At 34.2% G+C, this 27,320-nt stretch overlaps 1 protein-coding gene across 8 annotated transcripts in view; it reads left to right on the forward strand.

Moving 5' to 3' along the window:
* LOC117221495 (uncharacterized) overlaps positions 1-27,320 on the forward strand; it is a 49,357-nt gene that overhangs the window by 16,863 nt on the left and 5,174 nt on the right. For 5 of the 8 annotated variants that reach the window (XM_033472511.2, XM_033472510.2, XM_033472513.2 and 2 more), the window contains exons 3-7: positions 927-1,196; positions 2,578-2,758; positions 6,512-6,712; positions 25,767-25,933; positions 26,011-26,106. In XM_033472511.2, the coding sequence (XP_033328402.1) occupies positions 1,071-1,196; positions 2,578-2,758; positions 6,512-6,712; positions 25,767-25,933; positions 26,011-26,106 (771 nt within the window). In that variant the 5' untranslated portion in view covers positions 927-1,070. Of the gene's footprint in view, positions 1-926; positions 1,378-2,577; positions 2,759-6,511; positions 6,713-25,766; positions 25,934-26,010; positions 26,107-27,320 lie in introns of all 8 variants that reach the window. The other 3 variants (XM_033472517.2, XM_076523120.1, XM_076523118.1) reach the window with 3 other exon arrangements.

Here is a 27,320-nt window from a genome sequence, read left to right on the forward strand (position 1 = left end):
TTATCTATGACTCTGTCTATAATAACTGTCAATTTTTCGTGTCCATTTTCACGTTACTACAGTGTGCAATAAATTCTCCCCAATTTTTCTTCAGCTTGTAAACGAAAATGTACAATTTGAGTAGAGAAGATACGATTATTCGAGGTTTGTAGCTCTCATTTTTATAGTTTCCGATTGTCAACGATTATAATAAAACCGAGGTGCGAGGCTCGAATAATCGTATCTTATATATAGATAAGATACGATTATTCGAGCAAATTTTCTCTTCCCAAATTTTCCATTTTTGTGCGCAATCTGAGCGCGAGTTAGGGAGAAATTACTGTATACACAAAAATGGAAAATATGGGAAGAAGAGAACGATTATTCGAGGCTTGTAGCTCATTTTTATAGTTTCCGATTGTCAACGATCATAATTAAAACGAAGTGCGAGGCTCGAATAATCGTATCTTGTCTTCCCAAAATTTCCATTTCTGTGCGCGAGTTAGGGAGAAATTGCTGTGTACACAAAAATTGACAATATAGGAAGAGGAGAACGATTATTCGAGGCTTGTAGCTCATTTTTATACTTTCCATTGTCAACGATTATAATAAAACCGAGAAGTGCGAGGCTCGAATAATCGTATCTTCTCTACCCAAATTTTCCATTTTTGTGCGCAATCTGAACGCGAGTTAGGGAGAAATTACTGTATACCCAAAAATTAACCATATAGGAAAAGGAGAACGATTATTCGAGGCTTGTAGCTCATTTTTATACTTTCCATTGTCAACGATTATAATAAAACCGAGGTGCGAGGCTCGATTAATCGTATCTTCTCTTCCCAAATTGTCCATTTCTGTTCACAAACTGAAGGAAAATTAGGGAGGCGGGGATTCACTGTGCTATCACGATCTCTCGAAACGTGTTGAAATTTTTTTCTTATGTTTAGGAAAGTTCGGTTGAAAGTGATAAAAAATACGATGTCGGCAGAGAGAATGACGGCCTTGAGGTGAACACGGAATTAATTGGAGCGCGGTTCACCTGGTGACACCGCAACCGCCGCGCCGGAAGTGGAAGAAGGAAGAAGCGCAGGATGCCGGGCGAGTTGCGCGCGCAGCCCTTAGGCACGACGATATACGGTGGTAGCACGATGCAACCGGACGAGGAGATTCAGTACGCGCCAAGGAGCCGTCCTGTTAGCTTTTATGACAATTTTAAGGTGAGCGACTCGGTCTGTGCCACGTGTTACTGTTTACGTTCGTGTCATGTCAACAAGTCGGCCTCAAGAACCGATCACGTATCGAGCGGCGTGCTGAAAGCATCGTTTTGGAGGTACATTGAATTTACTCGGACGTTTCGTTTCAACATTGTTGCTCCAGTTTCTGTACGATTACTTATTTGTACGTACTTTTATTATTATTATTATTTGTACCACGATTACTTTTATACGTACGTACAGTCACGCAACAGAAATTCGGGATATTGTTTTTAATTTGTCGATGTAACTCGAGTGTTTGGTTTACTAATTAGTGCGTCAGATGGTGCATTGCGATAGGAAAAGTGTCGATTCTAAGTAATTTGATTAATGAAACGCAAAGTTAATCATGGTGGAGGGTATTTTAACTCTTTTGCACTGTGAATATTCTAATAAATATATTGTTCGAATATATTACGATAAATTTAATTAGTATTGAATTACATTAAAAATAAATATACTATATAAATGAATATATAATTAAATATATAAATATATAATATAAATATATAATATATAAATATATAATATAAATATATAATATATAAATATATAATATAAATATATAATATATAAATATATAATATAAATATATAATATATAAATATATAAATAAATATATTCAACCGACGAGCTCAACACATCCGCACTCATTGTCATAATCACATTTCGTTATTTTTTCCTTGGTCGTGATAAAAGTTCAATGTTAACGGAAATATGATTATTTTGTGTTCGACAAACTTGTTAAATATTTCTTGTTTAAATATTTCAAAGTTATCGAAGGCTATTTTAATATCGTGTAATGAAGTAATAATATTTTCTTCAACTTCTCATTTGTAATAATTATTTTCGAAGTGAATGCTCTCACGCGCACTTTTATAGTTTCGTCATTTCTGCTACGCAACCTAGTATGTTTTATGTAAATGAAGTTCTGCCGATATCATGGAAGCCACGACGACGCTCGTTGTTTTATAAACTGTAACATCGTCAATGAGCATAATAAGCGTTACCGCGTTCACGTGTTCGGTGGGCATTTCACAAAACATGCGCGTAGGAAAGCGTACTCTACGTTGTCATGTAACGTAACGTAATGCGAGAAATAAATTTGATGGATTCATCTTCATTCACTGCGACATGTTGTAATAATTTGACGATTTTGGAATCAGATTCGCCAAAAAAAATTGACGATCGCGTTGTTTCTTTGATTAATTTCGAGTGAATTTTCGGGAGCACGAGTTCGACACATAGAGCAGATAGCGATAGATGAATGAATCGCTATTTTAAGACCGGTAATCGCTAGACCGTGATCCATTTAAAGTGATCGATGCATTTTTTTCTGCTGCAGGACGTGCCGATGGTGGCACCTTGCGTGACTTCCGCTTTAAGCGCCGACAATTTGAACCAGGTTCGCGACAACAGTATCGGCACGTCGATGGCTGCGGCCAACAACAACAACAATAATAACAGAGTGAGCAGTGCAGTTAGCGCTGGAAATGTGTCGAAGGTCCACAGCGTCAAAGTGACAGGTAATCACATATTCTTTACAAAGTCGATATCAACGTGAACTATTTTTATCCAGAAACGCGGCGCTCCATCCGGATTATAAACGATGATAAATAACGATTAGGTACTAGAATATGTAAAAAAAGAAAAGTATTCGCATATAAAGCCTTGAATTGATCTATAGCCATAGCTGTCATGGAATAATGATCATTATTATTTTAACTGTTTTGCGCTCGAATGATCTCTCTCAGGTGGCATAACGCTAACAATTATGGTACTTTCAAAATTGACAATTTTTCTTTCGACAAGTACTTTGTCAATTTTTATTTAAACGGACTAATTATTCCCAGCGTTTTTATTGGATCTAGCCATAGCTGTCATGGAACAATGATCATTATTATTTTAATTGTTTTGCGCTCGAATGATCTCTCTCAGGTGGCATAACGCTAACAATTATGGTACTTTCGAAATTGACAATTTTTCTTTCGACAAGTACTTTGTCAACTTTTATTTAAACGGTCTAATTATTCCCAGCGTTTTTATTGGATCTAGCCATAGCTGTCATGGAACAATGATCATTATTATTTTAACTGTTTGCGCTCGAATGATCTCTCTCAGGTGGCATAACGCTAACAATTATGGTACTTTCGAAATTGACAATTTTTCTTTCGACAAGTACTTTGTCAACTTTTATTTAAACGGTCTAATTATTCCCAGCGTTTTTATTGGATCTAGCCATAACTGTCATGGAACAATGATCATTATTATTTTAACTGTTTGCGCTCGAATGATCTCTCTCAGGTGGCATAACGCTAACAATTATGGTACTTTCGAAATTGACAATTTTTCTTTCGGCAAGTACTTTGTCAACTTTTATTTAAACGGTCTAATTATTCCCAGCGTTTTTATTGGATTTGGAGTGTAAAGAATTAAAAACGGGGTTATAAATGTTTAAAGATTAATTCACATGAAATTCATTCAAGTTCTAAAAGTTATTTCACGTTGAATAAGAACACCGATGAACCTTAGTAAATTTGACGAACATCGAATATCAGACATCAGCCTCTGCTATAAATACATTAAATCCTCAGACTATTTTCTAGGTGAGTTCACGACTCATTCTTCGTTTTCTAAACTTACTCCCGATGCGAAATAGTTTACGCGTTCGCATACTTTTACGTTGATCGCGATCAACGTTCGTAAATTTACTTTTACCACCTGATTCGATGGCATTCGTCTTCATCATCGTCGTTTTCACGTCGATATCTGAGCCGTTTATTTTGAAAGTGGCATAAGTGACTTTTTCAAAAAAATCGAGTTAATGTGTAACACTAATTACAATTGAACGGTATCTTTTCATTTAACACTTAGCCAACCGAACGGGGAGATCTCCCCGTTTTAAATTCAGTCGGTTGACGACCGAATGGATGATTAATGAAAAATTAAAAATGATTGCTTAATTTTATTAAGATTTGCAAGAGGTACGAATGCTGAAGAAGTAATCGATGCCATATAAGTTTGCCATATAATTTTTAATCGAATGAAATATTTTAATTTTATGAAAATTTTCGAGGTTTCTAGCGCGGTCGTGGAAGTGTTAAAAAAAAAAGAAAAATAGGTGACTTACTTGTGCCACTTTCAAAATAAACGGCTCATTTCGTAAATAGACTATTAACACCAGATAGTTTACAGTATTTTTCCGATTTTCATCTTCGGTTAGAATCTTTTCTTGACGCTTGTAATACAATTTTAACGCACTTTTAACAGCAGATGGTTTTTTGGAGGCGATACTCTTTCTTCTTTATTCTTTTTTTTTTTTTAAATCATCCGGTAACATCGATCGGATCGAAGAGAGCATCATTGTCGGAGCGGAACAAAATTGGAGGTGGCACTGCACTATCCTAGGAAAGTTGTCCCGCTGAAAATAGAACGGTCGCGAGTGAAATTCGGTCGTCGCTGTACCAGAGCCGGCGTTCAAGCGGACTTTCTCGAATTTCATTTTGTTCGTACGCGCTCCGGCCGATTCCCGCGAACATCTTAGCACAACAGAATCGAGCCGAACATTTCGCGCGCGCGCTTTCTAAGCATACCTTTCGGTAAACGTAACGTGCGCGTCGTTCCGACCGATTCGTATATTTCTTTCTCGTTGATCGACGCTGATCGAAACGTCGCGTCTGTCGACAAATATTTCAGCAATTTCTGGACAGAAATCACCGGTTCAAATCATCGGTTAGGGAATCTGTTTAATGGCAAAAATCTACACGGGTCGCGATGCTAGTATCTAAACTGCGGATTTCATGCAGTTACGACCGAAGTGAGTAGATCAAATGCAAAAAAAAGAATAGAAATATTTAGCGTATTTTCTGTATCTTGTAATTAACGCAAATAATTTTATTTTGTATAAAGGTCCGCAGACTCGTGATTAAGCAGCAGGTCTTTGTGCAAAATAATAATTGTCTGCATCAACTGTATGGAACAAGAGTTTGGCGAAGATCTATTTCTCTTTTTAATTGTTTTCATTGATTAGAAATAGACACAAGAGAGAACAAGATGCTTAAATCCTTTTCATTACTTTGTCCATTTTTTTCCATATGCATAAAATCGGCAGGCTATTTATGAAACAGAATCTACTAAATAAACATGTTAGTCGTTCCTTTTAAATCGAAATCAAACTGGTGTGGAACTGTGTAAAGAATTGTACTGAAAATTGTTGACACCACCCGCAGTTTATTTTATCAACTTTGTAAAATGTAGTTTCCGAAGTATTGTAAAAATGTCGGACCTTCTATTTTCTATATTAGAACAATCGTTACTCAAATAATAGTGCAGCAACTGAATTTTGATGTTCTAAAAGCTACGCAATATACAATATATATTGTTCTTCTATTGTTCTTTTTAAGGATACATTCTGGTGGAATATAGTAGACTTCGATTCGAAGAAAGAAACTGCCAAACCAAACAAAATGACTGATCACTGATTTTTCCTTTTACGAAGCATACGTTTGAACTAGACTGCGGATCTTTGTGCAAAATGAAAATTTTCTGGATCGATTGTCAGGAGCCTTGCTTATAATTAAATAAAAATGTATTTCTTCTTTTTATAACTACCTATGTAGTAGTACTATTAGTATTAGATATTATATTATATTATATCATATTATATTATATTATATTATAATATATATTATAATATAATATTATATATAATATAAATTTTCTGGGCCGATTGTTAGGAATTTTGCTTATAATTAAATAAAAATGTATTTCTTCTTTTTATAACTACCTATGTAGTAGTATTATTAGTATTATATATATAGTATTATTAGTATATATATATATATTATAATATAATATAATATCTAATACTAATAATACTACTACATAGGTAGTTATAAAAAGAAGAAATACATTTTTATTTAATTATAAGCAAGATTCCTAACAATCGGTCCAGAAAATTTATATTATATTATATTATATTATTATATTAGTAGTATTACAAATTAATCGCCTGTAAGGCTTGACGGTTCAAGCGTTAATCGGCGACATTCCAAAAAGCATTCCACAACTAATTGGAATTGCAAAGCGCGCGAATTCCGAAAGTTGCGAGACGAATTCTAACGCCCACGCGTTGCAAACCTGAAACGATCGACCACCGGAGTAGCTCAGGCCACGTTTTTCTAAAAAACCGCGGCCGTGGTTGTAAATCATTTTCAAATGGTCGATTTTACGACGCGAATCTGGTTAATGACGGTCACGATACCTGTTTACTGTAACAGGTGCAGTATCGACGGGAAACATCGGCAGGATCTATCGACCAGAGAAGGACAAAGAGCTCGGTCGAGCACCGTCGATGGCGAACTGCTTGTCAACCACGGTTCCCGTTAATTTGGCAGCCTCGCAGATTGCCGGTCGACACACACCCACAAGAAATTCCCTCAGACACAGCAGGATGATCGTGTTGCATCGGACCGGGCAGCGTGAGTGAATGCATTTCTTTTATCCGTTCGTTTATTGCTTATACACTGCGGCGCAAAAGCGTTCTTACGCTTCTCGAGCTCTAAATATTAGCCGTTTATTTTGAAAGTGGCACAAGTCACTTTGTTTTTAAGTCGATATATTGAAGGGTTCGCGTTTTAACACGTTTGAAAATATAGATGCTAACTTTCGAGAAGATTTACTTGTATTTGTTATCTCAGGATACTGATATTTTTCTCGGTATAAATAATTTCGTGTAAACATTAAAAAATCACCACTTTTCATTACGGTAAAGTGACTTATGTCACTTTCAAAATAAACGGCTCATTCCTTTTAAGTTCTTTGACACAAGGCGCTTCGTGAGATAAAATTAAAAATCCAAGTATCGTTTTTTAAATTAACAATTTCTTTCGTGCATTTTCTTTCAATCTTAATTGAACTAAGAATTATTAATTTAAAATTATGTTTCTTTGCGAGAAAGTTCGCCGGTTTTCTGTTTTTAGATACTGCACAACCTTTCATTTCTCTCTATTTGTGTTAAAAAAATCTTATTCTTTAAATTATGGAATTATAAATGAAACGCAATTCATTGATTCGAGGCGTAAAGCATAATTTGACGATGCATGAGTCCAGTATCTTACGTATAACTATATCTGAGGACTATATGACTATTTATTAATTAAATGATCGAAAATTGAAGAAAATGATCGGAACCAAAGGTAGATCACTTCTCAATGTCTCTCGAACACCATAAATACATCTTCGACAATACGTTGTTTTGATTCAATTAACACTAGAGCTACCAAACCAGTCGAAGTGGTTTCTGATATTTTCTTTTACTATTCCTGATATTATATGAGCCGTTTATTTTGAAAGTGGCATAAGTCACTTTGTTTTTAAGTCGATATATTTAAGGGTTTCCGTTTTAACACGTTTAAAAATATGGATGCTAACTTTCGAAAAGATTTACTTGTATTTGTTATCTCAGGATACTGATATTTTTCTCGGTATAAATAATTTCGTGTAAACATTAAAAAATCACCACTTTTCATTACGGTAAAGTGACTTATGCCACTTTCAAAATAAACGGCTCATATACTGGGTGATGGAAACAGAAGAGGGCGGAGAACTTACTTATGGTTTCAGCAACGCAAGAAAATTACTAGAATATTTGTACCGTACGAATTAACACTCGAACGACTGGCTCGAGTCCATCCGGACCCCAAGTATAAACAGTTTTAATCCAGTTTCTGACAATTAATCGAATTGTTCCCTTTTTATTTATGATACGCTTCAATATTTATTTTTATTTATTCTTATCTTTTTATTATATATTATTTAGTATTTATTTATTTATTAATTATTGTAATTTATCGAAATGTACCGTACGAATTAACACTCGAACGACTGGCTCGGGTCCATCTGGACCCCAAGTATAAATGGTTTTAATCCAGTTTCTGACAATTAATCGAATTTTTCCCTTTTTGTTTATGATACACTTCAATTTTTGTTTATTTATTCTTATCTTTTTATTATATATTATTTAGTATTTATTTATTTATTAATTATTGTAATTTATCGAAATGTACCGTACGAATTAACACTCGAACGACTGGCTCGGGTCCATCTGGACCCCAAGTATAAATGGTTTTAATCCAGTTTCTGACAATTAATCGAATTTTTCCCTTTTTGTTTATGATACACTTCAATTTTTGTTTATTTATTCTTATCTTTTTATTATATATTATTTATTTATTTATTATTATAATTTAGTAATGTAAAAATTGTTCGAAATTATAGTATGGTAAATTTGATTGCCTCAAATTCACCACCGTTCGAGTGCAAAAGCTTAATGTAAATTTTCACATGTTTCGTTAAGGTCTGTACAAACATTATTAACATAACTAAAAGTAGTAGCTCGAAAAATATGTTGATAAAACTTGGCAAATGAAGTTAAAAAAATAATCTCTAGTATATTCGGTTATACTTTTGTCGAAAAGATATTCCGTTCGGATGTTAATTATAAATTTCTGAGCACCGAATTGTGCAGTATTTCACCAGTCGCGTTACGAATGCTATATAAAATTAAATCGGATATTAATGTGCATTGTTAAACTACAATCTGCAAGTCCGATTTGCAAATGCATTTTTGGGATTGTTATATTCGATATTAATTATTGAACAGCGGCATGGATCTCACGCAACGGTTCGCACGATCTCTTCGAGCTGTTTCGTCGGCTAGCTTTAGAAAATCGAAAGGCCTTGGATTAAGTTTAATCATTGAGCACGAAGGGCTCCGGAAAGGTATCTAGAAGCTTTGGAAACTTTTATTGAAGGTATTAGCCTTGGATTAGGTGGAAAAAAGGTCTTCGAAGGTTTGAGTAACTGTTTCCTGGAACTCGTATATGGTGTCTGTATTAAGAAAGCAATACTTATATCGCAGCACTTCTTTTTTTTTATTATAAGGAAATCTCTCATAAAATTTATTTACAATATACTACATTACAGAATATTACAGAGTGTAGTAAATGGCGAGAACGTTAGTAACATTGCGGAAACGAAAGGCCCTTAGGCACGCAGGTTACAAGTATTAAGAGAGGGTGTCCCAAAAATGTCTCGCAATCCGGAAATGGGAGATTCCTGAGGTCATTTGAAGCAACTTTTTCCTTTGCGAAAATTTTCTCCGAGGCTTCGTTTACGAGTTATTAACGAAAAACAGTGACCAATCAGAGGCGAGATCATTTGCCTCGCCTCTTATTGGTCAGTGTTTTTCATTAATAACTCGTAAACGAAGCCGCGGATTGAATTTTCGCTAAGAAAAAAGTTGCTTCAAATCACCTCAGGAATCCCCTACTTTCGCATTGCGAGACATTTTCGGGACACCCTGTATGTATATGCGCACACCATAATATTAGTTTGAATTATTAAGCAATTTACGCCCAGTGGAAATTGAAATCCAGCTTTGGAAAGGTTTTGGATAAATTCTTTCCTCTGTTCATTATATATATAGGGTATCCCAAAAATGTCTCGCAATTCGAAAATGGGAGGTTCCTGAGACATATAATTTGATTATGTACATAACAAAAGATCGGGGTGTGTTGTTCTATTTTCCTCTAATTTAAATTGCTCATACATAGCCTAATTCTCCGAGGAATATAGTTTTGGTACTTTTAAAAAAGCTCATCCGCGAAGGATTGAATGTTTATAAAATCATTTGCGTGGTATAAGCGAACAAATAAATTTATTCGGTAACGAGAAAGTACAAGATTGATAAGAAAATACAAGGTGTTCCAAGATCATTGTACAAGAATGAAGGGTTCCTGAGGTCATTCGAAGGAACTTTCTCCTTAGCGAAAATGCAATCCGCGGCTTTGTTTACGAGTTATCAATGAAATGGTGGAGCTTTAAAAATTGTGAAGATTAGTATGGTAAGATCAGAGTTTTGTGAAGATGACGCGGCGAGGCGAAGATTCAGTTTGAAGATGAGTCAAGGGCGAAATCATGGTCTGCAGAAGATTTAGGGGTGTCCGATAAAAAGGAAATAGAATGACCTTGGTATACTAAGTATACAATATATACACTATACAATATAATATTAACAATAATAAGTGATGCAGCAACAATAACAGTAATAATAATAATAATAAAAATGATAATGCTAATAATAATAATAATAATAATAAAAATACTAATTCTAATAATAATAATAATAATAATAATAAAAATGATAATGCTAATAATAAGAATAAGTCTAATTAAAACTAAAGTGGCAGAGTAGGATGTAACAACTATGTTGTAACACGACGTTCAGATTGCAAAAGAGTTCAAATACATTTTACAGTGATAAATAATAACTTTCTAGTTTCATTTTCATTAATTGAATTACTTTGATTATTGGGAATTTTTGTGGTCGATTTACGGCACCCGACGTGTCGACTATTAACGACACGCGGTTTCTCTCAGTCACTTACAAAATTACCTAAGAAACGCGTTTCGCGAGCGATAAACAACTTAAAAAAAAAATGATTGTTTATCTCCGGAGCGTCCGATTCCAACGCGACCGTAAGATTTCTTTTTTTTTCTCGACTCGTGTTGGATAATGCGGACGCAACGCTTGTTGATTAACGAAATCAGAGATCGGAACGAATACGTCACCGAAGCTCGAATGTCACGGCGCGGCCTTTCACGGTGTAATAAACATTCACGAGAACAGGAAAACGGATTGCTCTTACGTGGTATTAAATAATTCATAGTTGTGCACGATCATCCGAATAGTGCGTTCGATATTGTTTTTCCTCCTGCGATATTCTTCGACATCCGATACGATCCGATCGAAAAATAGCGACCCGCGTTTTTTCCAAGTATCGGTTACATGGAAAATTGATTCAACATTTTCCTTCGTTTTAGTTGCGATCACGTTTTAGTATCTAAATAAATTACGCAAGATTATAACTGGAGAACGCGGATCTTCGTGTAAAATAAAAATTGTCTATGTTAATTGCAGGAAAAACAAATTAAATGAACTTTGCCCACATTAATTCCAAGAATCGCAAATTAGATGAACTTGTCGGTCTCCTTCTAACGATTATAATAAATCAAGAATAATGTAACAATAGCCTTGAACTTTTTAAACGTTTTTATAATTGCGTACTTGACATATTTATTGTTGCCGCAAACGCATAAAATCCGCAAACTAATTATAACAAAAACAGATAAGTAAAGAATTTACAAGTGTTATTTAGAATTTATGAAATCTATTCGAAGGAGAAAGATATTTTTCATTAGCTTCTATCTCCGTACAATTGATCCAGAACATTTTTATTTTGTATAGAAAATCCACGGTTTATTCATTAACAAGAGCAGCTTCGTTACTCAACATCAAGCTTGCAAGAAACTTACGAAAAATAGTCTATTTGATAAGATTATGTTATGTCTAATAGGTTATGTTATATATTATATATATTATTATATATTATATAATAAATAATAATATATAAATAAAATAAATAATAAATAATAAAAAATTATATAATATATATAATATATTATATAATAAATAATAATATATAAATGAAATAAATAATAAGTAATAAAATTATATAATATATATAATATATTATATATTAGATATATTATATAACGTAGTCTCATTGTCAATTGTCTTAAGGAAACATAGCTCGACGAAGACTGGGTCATTTGAATTTTTTTACAAATATACGTATTCTCCTTTTGGTTTTATAATTAATCCATTTGCAAAGGAAAACAATTTAAACGCAGATATATATTTACTTCAAAAAAAGGATTGCAACTGTAGAAACTTTTTTAACAGGTTTCTTCTTTCCGGTGAAATCGAATTTCAATCGAAAAATCTCGTTTCACGAATTCATCTTGGAACGGGATTCCAACGAAGCTAACTTTTACGATCTCTCCAGGAATTCTGTTTTCGCGTCCGTTTCCAGGAATCCTCGCATACGGAATGTACTTAATTAGTAGGGGAGAAGTAATTTTGTAGCTCGAGCGAGTAGCGGACGTCGTTCCTGATCGTTTTAACGAGCCGGGAAAAATTGATCGATCAACAGGATCGATGGTATCGTTGACTTTCTCTCCAAGGCCAGGCTGAAAGTGCATCGGCGGGCAGGTGTCGCGGCAGGTAATCAGTGTTCGTCGGAATGCCACCGGCCCAGAACAGGTCAATTTTTCTCGGGGTCTTCTCAATGATCGTGTCGCCATTACTCTGCGGTGGCGTGACGTTCCTTCGCAATTTCATGGCGCGATGGCGGCGGTAAAGCTTCGCATCTCGCAGCGCTTGAAAATCCCGACGACGAGAACGTTTTTACCACCTTTTAACTATTTGCACTCGGATGGCTTTGCGCTTCTCAGTGGACATGACAAAACTGTAGACAGTTGAACTCCTAAAGTGAACAATTTTTGTTTCATCATAACACGTGTATCTAGCCTTCGTCAAATTTCATCGCAACAATCTGTTCTTTGAATTTCCTTTGAAGCGTCACTTATTACTAGACTGCAGATTTGATGCATTTATGAGAAACATGTGTATTTGTAATGTAAAACAGTGGGAAGATTGAAAACTATTGGGATTATGGCTTGGATTATTTCTCAAATGAATATGATATTAATTATTTTTCTTAAAAGTTTTACTTTTGTACTTTTATTTGAGAGAAGGTATATGTACGAAATGACTGAGCGACCAAATTCAACTGAGAAGCCGGTGACTGAAAATCGCCTACTTATACATACAGAATGTCCCAAAAATGTCTCGCAATCTGGAAACGGGAGGTTCCTGCGGTCATTTGAAGCAACTTCTTCCTTTGCGAAAATTTTCTCCGCGGCTTCGTTTACGAGTTATTAACGAAAAACACCGACCAATAAGAGGCGAGCTCGGCTGGCCCGCGGCGGCCCAGCCAACGAGTGCACGGAGCCCGGTTCCGCTCATTGGCGCGGCCGTCTCGCGCCAAATGATCTCGCCTCTGATTGGTCACTGTTTTTCGTTAATAACTCGTAAACGAAGCTGCGGATTGCATTTTCGCTAAGGAAAAAGTTGCTTCAAATCACCTCAGGAATCCCCTACTTTCGGATTGCGAAACATTTTTGGGACACCCTGTATATCGCGGTATCTATGATATACAGTTTACATCACGATCGGTGCGCGCTGACGGAACCGGCGGAAATGTAAACAGATATTTTCGAATCTCGGTCCTAAGTAAACTATAGATTAATTTTTGTCCGAGGCTGAAGTTTCTTTTTCAATAAAAACATTTAACAATGTCAACATATTACTTTCGACCTACTAAAATTATTAAGGGTAGAATGCAAGTTTTAATTTACTCCTGTTTTTTGCAACAGATGCGGACAACTTGTATCGCCACTGTTCACTAGTTACTTAGCGAATGAATACGTTTAAATTTCTGATAGGTGATCTGAGAAAATTCTCCGACTGAAAATTAGAAAGACGTGTCTATTCGCAGTCGCGTGGTCGTTTTGAAACACAAAATTTCGCAACGTAGACGTTGTTTCTCAGTAAAATGGTGATATCGGATTTATTAAGTGAGAAGTCGACGGTTCCCGTTAATCCTCGTTGAACCGATAAAGAATAAGGCAACGGCTCGATGTCCAGATAAACATCCAACGCACCGTCGCTATACCGATCGTCCTTTTCTGTAATTTTCGAAGAAATTGTTAGCATTTTTGTTCACCAATTAAGGCGAATATATTTCGGTTCAAGTCAATTTTTGCCGAGTGGACAATTCTGATCGCTTTTCCTTGACCGCTGCATTCAATTTGTCCAGTTGCTAACATTAATAATAATAATATAATTATATAATAATAATATAATATATATAATTATTATATATAATATAATATAATATTAATATAATATAATAATAATATAATATATATAATTATTATATATAATATAATATAATATTAATATAATATAATGTAATATTAATATAATATAATGTAATATTAATATAATATAATATAATATAATATAATAATAATATAATAATATAATATAATATTAATATAATATAATATAATATAATATAATAATAATTTTATAATATGACATTTACGGATATCATAAAAATGGGAGTGAGAAACATCTATAACTGAAATCGGCAATTACTTAGTTGCCAACCCAATATATTTAAAGTGATCATTTTACGCTCTAAGTCTCGTAGAGTCTACACGTTCCGATGAGTCAAACAAAGATGTATTCGAACATACTACTTGCAAGGTGACTAACACCAGGCAACATGCGATAGGTATACTGATACAAACAGTCTGAGTCACAGTAAATGTACGGTTGTTCTACAGTAATCCGGAATTGCGACGTCGTTAATGGTCATTCGTTAGTGTAATGGTGAACTGGAGAGACTAGCTTGTCTAGCTTCAACAGGAAATAATAAGTTGGTTGATTGGCTTCATCGTTTCATAGCCTGAGGATCCTTGATAGACTATTTCGCGTAAGCTCGAACAGAGAAAGAAACTCTTATGTTGTCAATTAAGGAGTTCCTTATGATAAAATAAAAACAAGGATATCCTTAGCAGATTGTGAAAAATGTTGATCGACGACGACGACGACGACTACAGATTATGGAGAAATAGAAAACACAAATTTTCCATTCGAGTAGATTAAAGCTTGAACGATAACGAAAAATTGAACGAAATTATGTTAAATCTCTTGATCGAGAAAATAGAAAATACAAACTTTTTATTCCAGTAGATTAATACTGAAACGACGCAGAGTATGAGATTCTCTTAGACTTTGATTTATATAATTTTCCGACGCTACGAATTCATGAAATTCAGAAGCCAAATCGTTAGAGCTTGTTTCGGTAATTATACGTAAATGGCTTCTGGTATTCCAGAAATTCGCGAATGCCTTAGATGCACAGAGATTCGCGGCTTATTTATTAGCAGAAATTCACTGCGTTCGCGATTAAAATCGTCTCACGGCAGCCAGGTAGCCGCAGGATTTGCACGCTTCTTGGTCCGCTGGCCACCGTTCTCGGCTTAAAGTGGTTACACATGGTTCTCTCTGCACAGCGGAAGTGGTAAGCCGGAAATATATAGTGTGAGCATTTTCGAGTGCATTATGTTCCCCTTTCAATTTTTACTGCATTTCTATTAACGAAGTTAAATTCCATTAACGAGAAATTCCAGTCAACGGAATTAGTCTACAATCGTTAGTCTAAAGCTATCAGTATAAATTAACCTAAAACTATCGGTTTAAAACTAAGGAATACGTTTTTCCTATCATCATTTTCATAGTTCACCAAGTAATAAATATTAACAATAGAAGTGGACACGTGTCGCATAAAATTAATTATGGTAACTCTTGTGATAAAATTGGACATACCTTTCCGTATTGTGGTAACATTACATTTCAATAAAGGTAATATAGAAAATGAATCTATTTATTTTATAGCGCTCGATGTTGCGATACAGTCACATTCGGAAATATCCTGGATCCTAAAAGAAATTTCTCCCAATGTTACGAACCTTGCACGATCGCAATTAGCCAAGTTCACTTTATGTAACTGGTTATTACACCGGAGCCGTGTTCGCTTTCAAAAGGAGTACGGTTGCACTGTTATTGTACATCGTCATGCCGGACTCGCAAAACAGTTTCTCGTTTCGCCTTGAAACACGAAACAACGCGAGTTCTTGTTCAAATTCTGCTATTCACAGCGGGAAACAGATGCGAAGTTATCCGATCGATCTTGAAATTTGTGGATACCGTTCGTAATGACCACCTCCATTACAAAATTTCTCGCAAGTCTAATATTTCACATTTTAAAATTTCATCAATATTATATATTATATATATCAATATTAATTATAAATTATAATTTAATCTTAATATAATATATATAATATTGATATATATATATATATATAATATAATAATAATAAATTATATTATAATTTAATCTTAATATAATATATATATATATATATATATATATATATATATATATATATATATATATATATCAATATTATATATATTATATTAAGATTAAATTATAATTTATAATTAATATTGATATATATAATATATATATATTGTTAGCATATATATATTATATTAAGATTTCATCAATTGCCGATTTCAGTTATAGATGTCCCTCACTCCCATTTTTATGATATCCGTAAATGTTATATTATAAAATTATTATTATTATTATTATGTTATTTTTTATTATCCGTGAATGTTAGAAACTCGACAAATTGAATGCAGCGGTCAAGTTGTCGGAGAGATGGCAAATGGTCGTCGAACAAAATGGAAAATACATTACAGATTAACCTTCGTTCCAAGTAAAAAAGAATTTTTTATTTCATCGAACAAATCGGCAATTACTTAGTTGCCAACCCAATAGTATCATATATTCTACTAAATCGATCATAAACGTTTGTATTTCCAAGATTCAATTGACGTACAATTTTGTAGAAATTTTGTGTCTGAAAATTTCATTTATCTCGAACTTTTCATTTGTAAAATTTCATCCTAGATCTAATTTCAATCACTTTAAAAATTATATTCATATTTAATGGGAACCGAATCAGCAGTTATTTCAACAATAGAATCCAAATGACGTTCGTATTTTACGAATATAATATAAAGCCATAAAACCAGCATAAAACTTGGATACTTTTTCTGCCATGGTTTCTCATATCAGTCAACATTTAAAGATTAAGAAATTATACACCGTTGTCACTCATTTTGTAAAGGTAATATAGAAAGGTAAATAATATAGAAAGGTAAGGCTTGTCGTTTGATATAAAAACGCAGTAAGAACCACGGGAATCGAAGTTGATAAAGCGCAAAACGTAAGAATTTTTCGTACGGAATCCGCAAAATCGATGTCGACCGTGCCCTCGTTGAAAACAGTGGTGAACCATGTAACCTAAATGTGGAAATACGCTGGGTGGTACGTTTTTATTATCTGCTGGCCTCGATACAAGACTAATGACGGAGCGTGCGACTTGCGTAAGAAGAGACACGGTAATTGTGCAACCGCATTGTAGAGAATTGCTGTCGCCCACTATACTTCCGATCTCTTGAAAATTCTTTTGCCGCCTCGGATGTCGGCGCTGTACGTTCACCCTTCACTCAAGACGGATTCGATGACTGGGTTTCGAAACCAAGATCGCGAAATCATGATCGAACAGACGTTTGCATGACATTTTTCAAAAAATTCCACTTTTCTAGAAGCAAAAATCATTCTCAGCAAAGTTATGCCGAAGCTAAAGATTCAATTAGTGTACGAAGCGATAAATGTAATACAGACAGCATGATTCTGTTATGGTATACACGCAGTCAAGATGAATGTATGTCAAGGTCATATTAAAACAAAATAACTTTTTTAAAATAAAATTTTCTGCATGCGACCTAAGAAATGTATCGGTTGAATTTTCGCTGTATGCTTAGAAAAAGAAAGCTTAAAAACGTGATTTAAAACATTTGCTGTTGTTACTCCAACCAATTGATACTTTTGCAAATATTTTTTAACGTATTCTCTAGCGAACTAATCGTTCTAATATCTCAAAAGAAGTTCAACTCTTTCGGTACAATTTTACGACGGTTATTCCGTTTAAAAGGTGTCCATATTATATTTGCCCAGGACTGTACTTATGGCATAACCACGGTTCATACACTGGAAACATAGCGTGACGGAGACCGGGTTACTCGAAGCCCAAGGTTCAAGAATTATTAACATAGTCCTCACATCCTTCTTTTCCTGGAATATATTTATACAGATTTTTAATTGCAAATAGTAGATTAAATCTTTCAGCTCCGCAACGAATTTCGATACCATTGCATTTGCATCGTTATTTCCGAGATCACACTCTGTATTCACAAAGATTACGCTCTGTATTTTCTCGTGACGAAAGGTTCCATCAATGTCAGCCACCGCGGCGTATTTTTTTCCGCGCGCAGCCTGTCGATTCGTCTCGAAATAGAAACCGATGAGCGACTATACGCCGGAATCAAGATTTACCACGTGGAAGAAGAAGAACTATTTCGGTGCTACACATAGTATGCTAGGAAGAAGTCTTATAAATTGCTTATTCTTGCTTCGCGGTGCTCACGTAATGCAGTTAAATATTTGACGAGACAGAGAGAATACTTTGCATATCCGACATAGGCGACCCTTTTGTGACACTCATGTGCCAGTCACATGTCATTGTGGAGAACTCTCTTTTCCTTTGAGGTCATCGAGTATCAATGAAATTATTCACATTGAGAGAACCAGAAAATTCTAGCTCGAAAACCTATTTCATGCGGCGAACAAATGAGAACAAAATTTATTTAAATCGACAAAATGGTAAAAATCGCAGCGATAGAGAACATCGATTTGCGATATCGTTAACGAATTGAACAATTTTTAAGAACGTTAAAATCTCGATGCTGCAACATGATAGCATAACTTAGATTTTGATATTTATTTGATAAAAATTTTTAGATTCTTTTGCAGTAACAAGTCAGCTTCCTGCCTCAGTTCATTTCGTTTCCTAAGTGAACGTCGATTTTCAAAATGTTACAGATGATTCAGATGGATTACAGATAATCTGTGATCCATGAAATAAATTAATAGGATTATTCATTCACAAAATATAGGTCTAATTAAGTAAAATATCAATAAGTGTATTAAATGTACTGTTTTTATTTCTTAAAAAATAACCTATCAGTTGCTTTCAAGATTCAAATGGCAATAAAAAGAATTAGATATTGATTTCGCCCTCTAACGCAAATTTGTAAACAAGAACAACTACACTAACATTTATTTAACAATTAATCATTGTCCTGTGAAGAACGGTGTATTTTCGAGTCATTCGGCCGGAAGAAAAAAGAAGCAGCTTTCAAGTCTGAAAAGCAGGAGAATGCTGCGGAGGGTCGCAGAGCCGAACCCGTTCTTAGATCCATATCGTTAGGCCAGGCGAGAAGCCCCGAAGAGATCGATTCTTCAACCATCCCTATTCTCCGTAGGCTCTCGGTACAGTTAGACCTCGTTCGGTATGCTATCCTCGCTCAAACGAGACTCGTATCGATTGCAGCACTGCGAACGAGAATGCGACGAGGTTCCGTGGCCGCGTGGTAAACTTCATATTTCCTTCGCGCTCGCCGGTCGACGATCTCCCGCCATTAATATGCGGCCCCAGTCGCGTAATATCCGGCGAAAGTGAAAGAATTCCCTTGAAAAGGGAGCGCGGTGCACCCCGCCGAGTGCAATCTGCAAGCCCTCGACCTCCAAACTTGGACCCGGCGAGCTCGCTATACACAATGGGACTATTGAAATTTGAAATTCTATCCGCACAGGCGTAACAATAACGGCATTACTATTGCAAATTGCTGGGAACGCTTCGCAAATACGGCAGTGGCCCTGAGAAATCGCTCTTTCGTTCGTTCCCTATTTCTCTGGTAGCCCCACTCTGCGCAGTGTTCAATATTTCTATTCATTTGTATTCGAATTATTTATAAATAATATTATATATAATATAATATTATATTATATTATATTATATTATATTATATTATATTATATATATATTTTAAAAACTTAAAATAATTTTTAAAACTATTTAAATTTGATATCTATTAATATATATGTATATACAATATTTACGTTTAATAATTATATATATTTATATCTATATATAATTAAATATATTGTTAATTAACTATTATTAAATAATTATATTTATATAATAATATATATTTATAAATCAATATATTATAAATTTATAAAATATAAATCACACAGAATCATTAGATTTATTATAATATATGCATATATTATTCTTCAACTTTAACTGTTTAAATCGATAATTAAATTGGCGACAATTCTATTGATTTTTATTGTAATATATTTCATAGAACAAAACGGCTTCGATCATTTTCATACTGTGAACATAATCTACGTGACAATCGATTGTAATATTCTAAAAATAATTAAAAGAAATATTAACGAAACACGTAAGATTATATATATATATATATATATTTAACAAGGATATATGCGTTTATATTATATTTATAGGAATAATTTTATCTCAATCTCTGGTTTTGCATTAAAATTTTTGATGATTTGGCAATATTAATTTAAGTTTGCAATCTTAAATTATATTATAATTGGATATACTATTTCGCGTTTTTATATTATATGGTAACATAATGAAGTTTCTTTAGTAGAAAATTTAAATATTGTATCTTATTTAACATTAATTTTGGCCAAAAAGTTGCTTCTGACAATAATAAATAGACGATATCATCAAGATTTTATTTCTCGATTGTAGTTTCCTCAATTGTAAAGAAATAGAAGGCTTTTTCAACAGAAAATTCCATTAGTCTTGATTAGTGATCAAATGTTACATCTGTAACAAAATGGCAAGGGTTTAAGATTAATATATCTATAATAGTAATATAATATATATTTATATATATATCTATATTACTATATATATATATATATAGATAGATAGATAGATAGATAGATAGATATATTAATAGATATATGTATATTATATTTATAATATATATATAGTAATATAATATACATATATATATTAATATATCTATCTCGTCCAGTTAAAAAAAAAGAAACACCGATTTAACAATTAAATCTTCGAATATGAATATTGTATTAGAAGATCAGACTGCATAGTTTGTAATAAACGAAAGATTGATTCGCCCAACCCTAACCGAAATAGCAAGCTTGACCAAAAGGGTCGGTAGATACCTGTTCGTGCCGGCATCGAAGTCTCCGCTCGTCCAATCTCTTTGCGTTTTCTCACAATGAAAGGTTCGCAGCGTTTGCTAACAAATGATTGCGCCCCTTCAGGCTTCGAGTTACGAATGGAAAAAAAAAATGTAGTTTCCCCGTTCTGCTAGGTACGTTCCGTGATACTGTGAAGTCTCATTGAAATCATCATTTTCGCATCTCTCTGTCAGTTTCGCGCAGTCATTATATCCAGCTGCCGACGGGGCGAGGGTTTTACGAGGTTTTGTTGCTCTCCACGTGAAAAGATCATCGTGATCATTATTTCTCTCAGGGGGACGGTTCTCTAGCAACCTCTCCGCTGCAATCTTGAGCCACAAGGAATTATTCTCGAGGATTATTTCCCCTAGTGGACGGCCTTTCCCAGAGCCCTTCTTGGAATTCGTTTCTGGCTGCGCTGTTGTCCCGAATCGCTTGACGGGAACACTTCAGTATTCAAAATACTGATAATAATGTGTATATATGAGCCGTTTATTTTGAAAGTGGCATAAGTCACTTTGTTTTTATATCGAGATATTTATGGGTTTGCGTTTTGACACGTTTAAAAATATGGATGCTAACTTTCGAGAAGATTTACTTGTATTTGTTATCTCAGGATACTGATATTTTTCTCGGTATAAATAATTTCGTATAAACATTAAAAAATCACCACTTTTCATTACGGTAAAGTGACTTGAGCCACTTTCAAAATAAATAGTTTAGAAAAATGACTGACATATATTAATCTTGTCCGACGTATTTTACCGAAGTGATGTTTCGAAAGGACAGTGATTTACTAAAATTGTTGAATAAATTACATATATGAGCCGTTTATTTTGAAAGTGGCATAAGTCACTTTTTTTTGAAATGGAAAGATACCGTTGAATTGTAATTAGTGTTACCATTAACTCGATTTTTTTGAAAAAGTGACTTATGCCACTTTCAAAATAAACGGCTCATATGATAATAGAATAATGATAATAATGATAATATAATAACGCTATGATCGTTATTATTTGTATTACTTGTGCGCTGTTCACAGTCTTCTGTTTAAAAAATAACTTAGATTAGAATTTTTCAAGGAATTCCTATAATCCCTTTAATAGAAACTACGAAAATATTTACACGTACATATACCGTATATTTACTTCTTACTACACAAATTGTTTTAATATCAAGTTTAATTTACAAAGTTGACAAAAACCAGATTCATTAGTAACGAAAAAAAAGTTACACTATTACAGTATAATTGTAACATTTTTGTGTAAACTGAAGTATATTTGTCAGCGTTCGCTATGAGAATTTTGCCGCTGTTAACATCAATTGAATAACAAATTACATCTTACATCGATGGCACAGATTCGATTATCTGTCTGAAATAATAATAATAATAATAATAACGTGAAACGATTACGTTGATATGATAAGCTTGATTTTCTAATGCAATATTTATATCCGAAGATTTAATTGTTAAATCGGTGATATTTTAACTGGACGTTGTTACATTAATTTTAAACCCTTGTCATTTTGTTACAGGTATAATATTTGGTCCCTAATCGAATCTAATGAAATTTTCTGTTAAAGAAATCTTTTATTTCTTTACAATTGAGAAAATTACAATTGAGGAATAAAATCTTATAATATAATAATAATATCTTAAATATAATATCTTATAATATAAATAAATGTAAATCTTATTATTTATTATGCTATTGTTATATATTATGCTATCATTATTTATTATTGCTATTATTTATTGCTAGCAGTTAACTGTAATGAATAGACCGCGGACTTTTATATAAAATAAAAGACATCTGTATCGATTGCAAGACGTAGGGGCCAAATAGAATTTTCGTAATCCCATAAATAACTTTATTACGTTTACTTTCTTAGTTTCTTTCAGTCTTTTCGTTACGTTATATCTCGTCTATCAATTTTCGCCATAATTACATAAAATCCACAATCCAGTTCTGCGAGACCCCGCGAATATCATCGTAGTGTCAACACAGATCTGATTCGATTCGGTACTATTCGAAAGGCTTATCGAGGCACAGTCAAGGTCGATCCGGGCGCTGCTATCACGGTCCTAGGTGGGCGACGGTCGACGTTACAATTTTTCCGTTTCCCCGGTGGTGGCGAGGAACAACCGTTGCAAATCTTGTGTAAACGACCCTAGTGGGCGAGTTTCCTGACAGTTCGATATGGCAAGGACGGCACGACGTTCGATCGTCCGGTTCGGATGCCTTGTAAGGAGGGACAGCGCGAGGCCGTGTTTCGTTCGGGAACTCTCCTTTCTTTCGGCCCTACATTCGTTTCTCGGAATCCGTCGCGTATCGACCCGTTAATCGTCGGTTCGCCTATGGGAAAATGTGTGTCGTAAACCGCGAGAAACACAGAGAGATAGGCATCGCACACGACGCGGCAGAAAAAGAAGCGCGGCCGGCTCTCGAGGAAAATGTCAATGCAGGATTGTCGAGCTTGTAGGGACACGGGATCCTTTGCTATGTCTAATAATTTATGGCATCGCTGATGCCGGCACGATGCCGGACGGTTAATAGATACAACGATCCCGCCGATTTATGGCGATCATGCGTTACGAAGGCTTTCCAGCGCGACGTCGTCGCTGGCAGAACAAAATCGATACGTATATGCGAGTTCGTCTCAATCTCGTTCGAAAGTTAAGAAATGTACAGTAAATTCTTCATAATCGACGCTCAGATTGTACACAAAAAAATGGACAACTTGAGCAAAAGAGATACGATTATTATTCGTTTTTATAGTTGTTAACAATCGGTAACGATAAAAACGAACTCCATGGCTCGAATAATCGTATCTCTTCTTCTCAATTGTACATTTTTTGCGTACAATCTGTGCGTCAATTAGGAAGAATTTACTGTACTCTGTTTGGCAATTTTCTTGCAAGTATTGGGTTGGCAACTAAGTAATTGCCGATTTCAGTTACAGGTGTCTCTCACTTCTATTTTTATGATATCCGTAAATGTTATATTATAAAATTATTATTATTAATTCTAATAAAAATCTATTTCTTAAACTAAGGAAATAATGATTTAATTCTAAGACGAGCGTGGAATTTTCAAGTTGTCGGTGAGATGGCAAAAGGTCGTCGAACAAAATGGAAAATACATTACAGATTAAACTTCGTTCCAAGTAAAAAGAAATTTTTTATTTCATTGAACAAATCGGCAATTACTTAGTTGCCAACCCAATACAAAGGAGAACATCGAGGTAGAACCTTGATAAGGTGATCTGACCGGTGAATATGTAAGCTGGATGTTTGTCCAAATGATTTTCGTCTAATTCCCCGGATAATATTATCGTAAGCGAACTGTTTTATTTTAGGTTCGTATATTTTTTATTCACGATTGACAGTTGTAAATCTTTTTATAGGTGAAATATGTATAATACTTTGCGGAAGGATCAGACCTTCTACGAGCGTGGAATTTTCAAGTTGTCAGAGAGACGGCAAAAGGTCATCGAACAAAATGGAAAATACATTACAGATTAAACTTCGTTCTAAATAAAAACAAATTTTTTATTTCATTGAACAAATCGGTAATTACTTAGTATAGTGGATTTCGTAGAGAATTCGTAGGTTTGTTTCCGAGTTGAGTTTAGGGTTACGAAGAGACGAGTCGGACGCGAAACTATAAATTATATAACATCGGTAACCGGGTTTTATTGATTGAAATAATGCAAGCGCTTTGAGTTTCGTTTAATCTTTCCGCCCTTAGTCCGTTTATTCATGTTGTAAATTTGTAATCGAGAGATCTTATCGCGCCCGTTAGGCTGGTTATTTCGCGTAACGAAGTCCTTAACACGAATCAGGATCAGCGTAGATCGTATTATGATACTGCCACGCGATTCAAAGAGCTCGCGTATAATTTCTCTCGTTATCTTTCCAATGAATTTCAGAAAACTGACAGCGCAATTATTTTCTCCGTCTCTCTTTCCGACGGCGTTTCTCTTTACGATTAGAAACACTGCCAAAGGAGCAGAACATAATAGACACTTGCATCTGAAACGAGACTTAACGTTAGGCATCTTTATTTCTTGTAAATTTAATAATTCAATACTTCTTAATTTCTTGTAGATTTAATCATTTCATTTTTCTTAATTTCTTGTAGATTTAATCATTTCATTTTTCTTAATTTCTTTTTAGTATATCTTTTCTTAATTTCTTGTAGATTTAATCATTTCATTTTTCTTAATTTCTTTTAAGTATATCTTTTCTTAATTTCTTGTAGATTTAATCATTTCATTTTTCTTAATTTCTTTTAAGTATATCTTTTCTTAATTTCTTGTAGATTTAATCATTTCACTTTTCTTAATTTCTTTTAAGTATATCTTTTCTTAATTTCTTGTAGATTTAATCATTTCATTTTTCTTAATTTCTTTTAAGTATATCTTTTCTTAATTTCTTGTAGATTTAATCATTTCATTTTTCTTAATTTCTTTTAAGTATATATCTTATAGTTAATGAACTTCTTAACAAATTGTCTAGCGTCACTAATTATTTCAATCGTGTACAAAGAACTCGTCCCTAGTAGCATTATTTATCAATTTCGCTTAGATTTCTCTTAGCACAATAAATCTTCCACAATAATCTTTCGGTAGACGTAGCGTCGATATTTCTTAATTTCTTATAAATTCGATAATTAAATATTTCTTAATAATTCCTTCAAAGTATACAGAATTTCTTAGTAACTCCGTGTAAATTTAATATTTCGTAATGTTTCTTTTTCAGGACCACAAAAATTTTTGCCACCGCTGGTATACCACTGGCGACTAGGACGATGCTTGGCAGCGTTGCAGACGATCCTCGGCATCGCGATCACAGCACTATCGCTATGGCTGCTCCTTTGGGCGCCTCATTTACCTGTCGCTGATAATCCTTATTGGAGCGGAATGCCGGTCAGTATTGTGTCTCCGTATCCCTCTTCCCAGAAAATCTGTAAACAGATCGTCGCTCATTCCCACTCTCCTCGTAGTTGCTGCTCTCGGGAAGCTTCGGAATCTGCTTGCTATGCTGTTTCAAGAAGGAGTACCCGGGCATGAGTCCCGGATTTTGCCTCTCGTCGACCAAGGTAAACTGGACATATGAGCCGTTTATTTTGAAAGTGGCATAAGTCACTTTACCGTAATGAAAAGTGGTGATTTTTTACGAAAAATATTAAATATTATTATTATTAATATTATTATAATTATTAAATATTATTATTATTAATATTATTATAATTATTAAACATTATTATTATTAATATTATTATAATTATTAAATATTATAATTATTATTAAATATTATTATTATTATTAAATATTATAAATACGAAATTATTTATACTGAGAAAAATATCAGTATCCCGAGATAACAAATACAAGTAAATCTTCTCGAAAGTTAGCATCCATATTTTTAAACGTGTTAAAACGCAAACCCTTAAATATATCGACTTAAAAACAAAGTGACTTATGCCACATTCAAAATAAACGGCTCATATAACGTGATACTAAAAATGAATTCTCTAGTGCGTGTTCGATACTTTTCAAGTATCTCACGTGCATAAAAACCAGGTGAAAGTGTTAATATGTATCATAAAACATTGTGCAACATTTTCTAAACATCTTTCGAATACTACAAAAATTGAATACAAATTGTGAACAGTATCAGAGCAATGTCACTTGCATCACGAGTTTTTACACAGCCTTTCTTATTAACATTTTTTCATGCACGTCTATGACACACCTAGTCCAAAACAACATTTCTCTACTTTCACAATACATTTTTGCACAGTTACCCTCCCCCCCCCCCACCCCAGTAACATCTTTCATGCACTTTGAATTTTCAATTTACCGCTACGCTCTCTCTAACGTGTTACGTCGCGACGCTGATACTGTTTGTATAATGCAGGTGTGACCAAAGCGTCGTGACCATGGTCGACCAGTTGACCTCATAACTATTCCTAGCCGCCCGCCTGTCTGATATTATCTATGTTTATTTTAAATTTAAACTTATTTTTTGCTTTAAATTACTATTTTCTTATGATCACTTAACGTAGACGATGTTGGTAGACCGCCGACTATAATTTAAAAAAATTGTAGCGATTAAAAGTTCGGCCACCCCTGGTATAAGGTCACAGACGAGATATCTCGCGACATAATCCCGCTTGTGCGGTGCCATGGACGTGCTATCCCATGACATTATGTCGCTTGTGCGGTGCCACGGACGTACAATCCCGCGACATAATGCCGCTTGTGCGGTGCTTTGGACGTGTTATCCCGCAACATAATGCCGCTTGTGCGG

Source organism: Megalopta genalis, chromosome 1 (assembly GCF_051020955.1).
Source record: "Megalopta genalis isolate 19385.01 chromosome 1, iyMegGena1_principal, whole genome shotgun sequence".
NCBI lineage: Eukaryota > Metazoa > Arthropoda > Insecta > Hymenoptera > Halictidae > Megalopta > Megalopta genalis.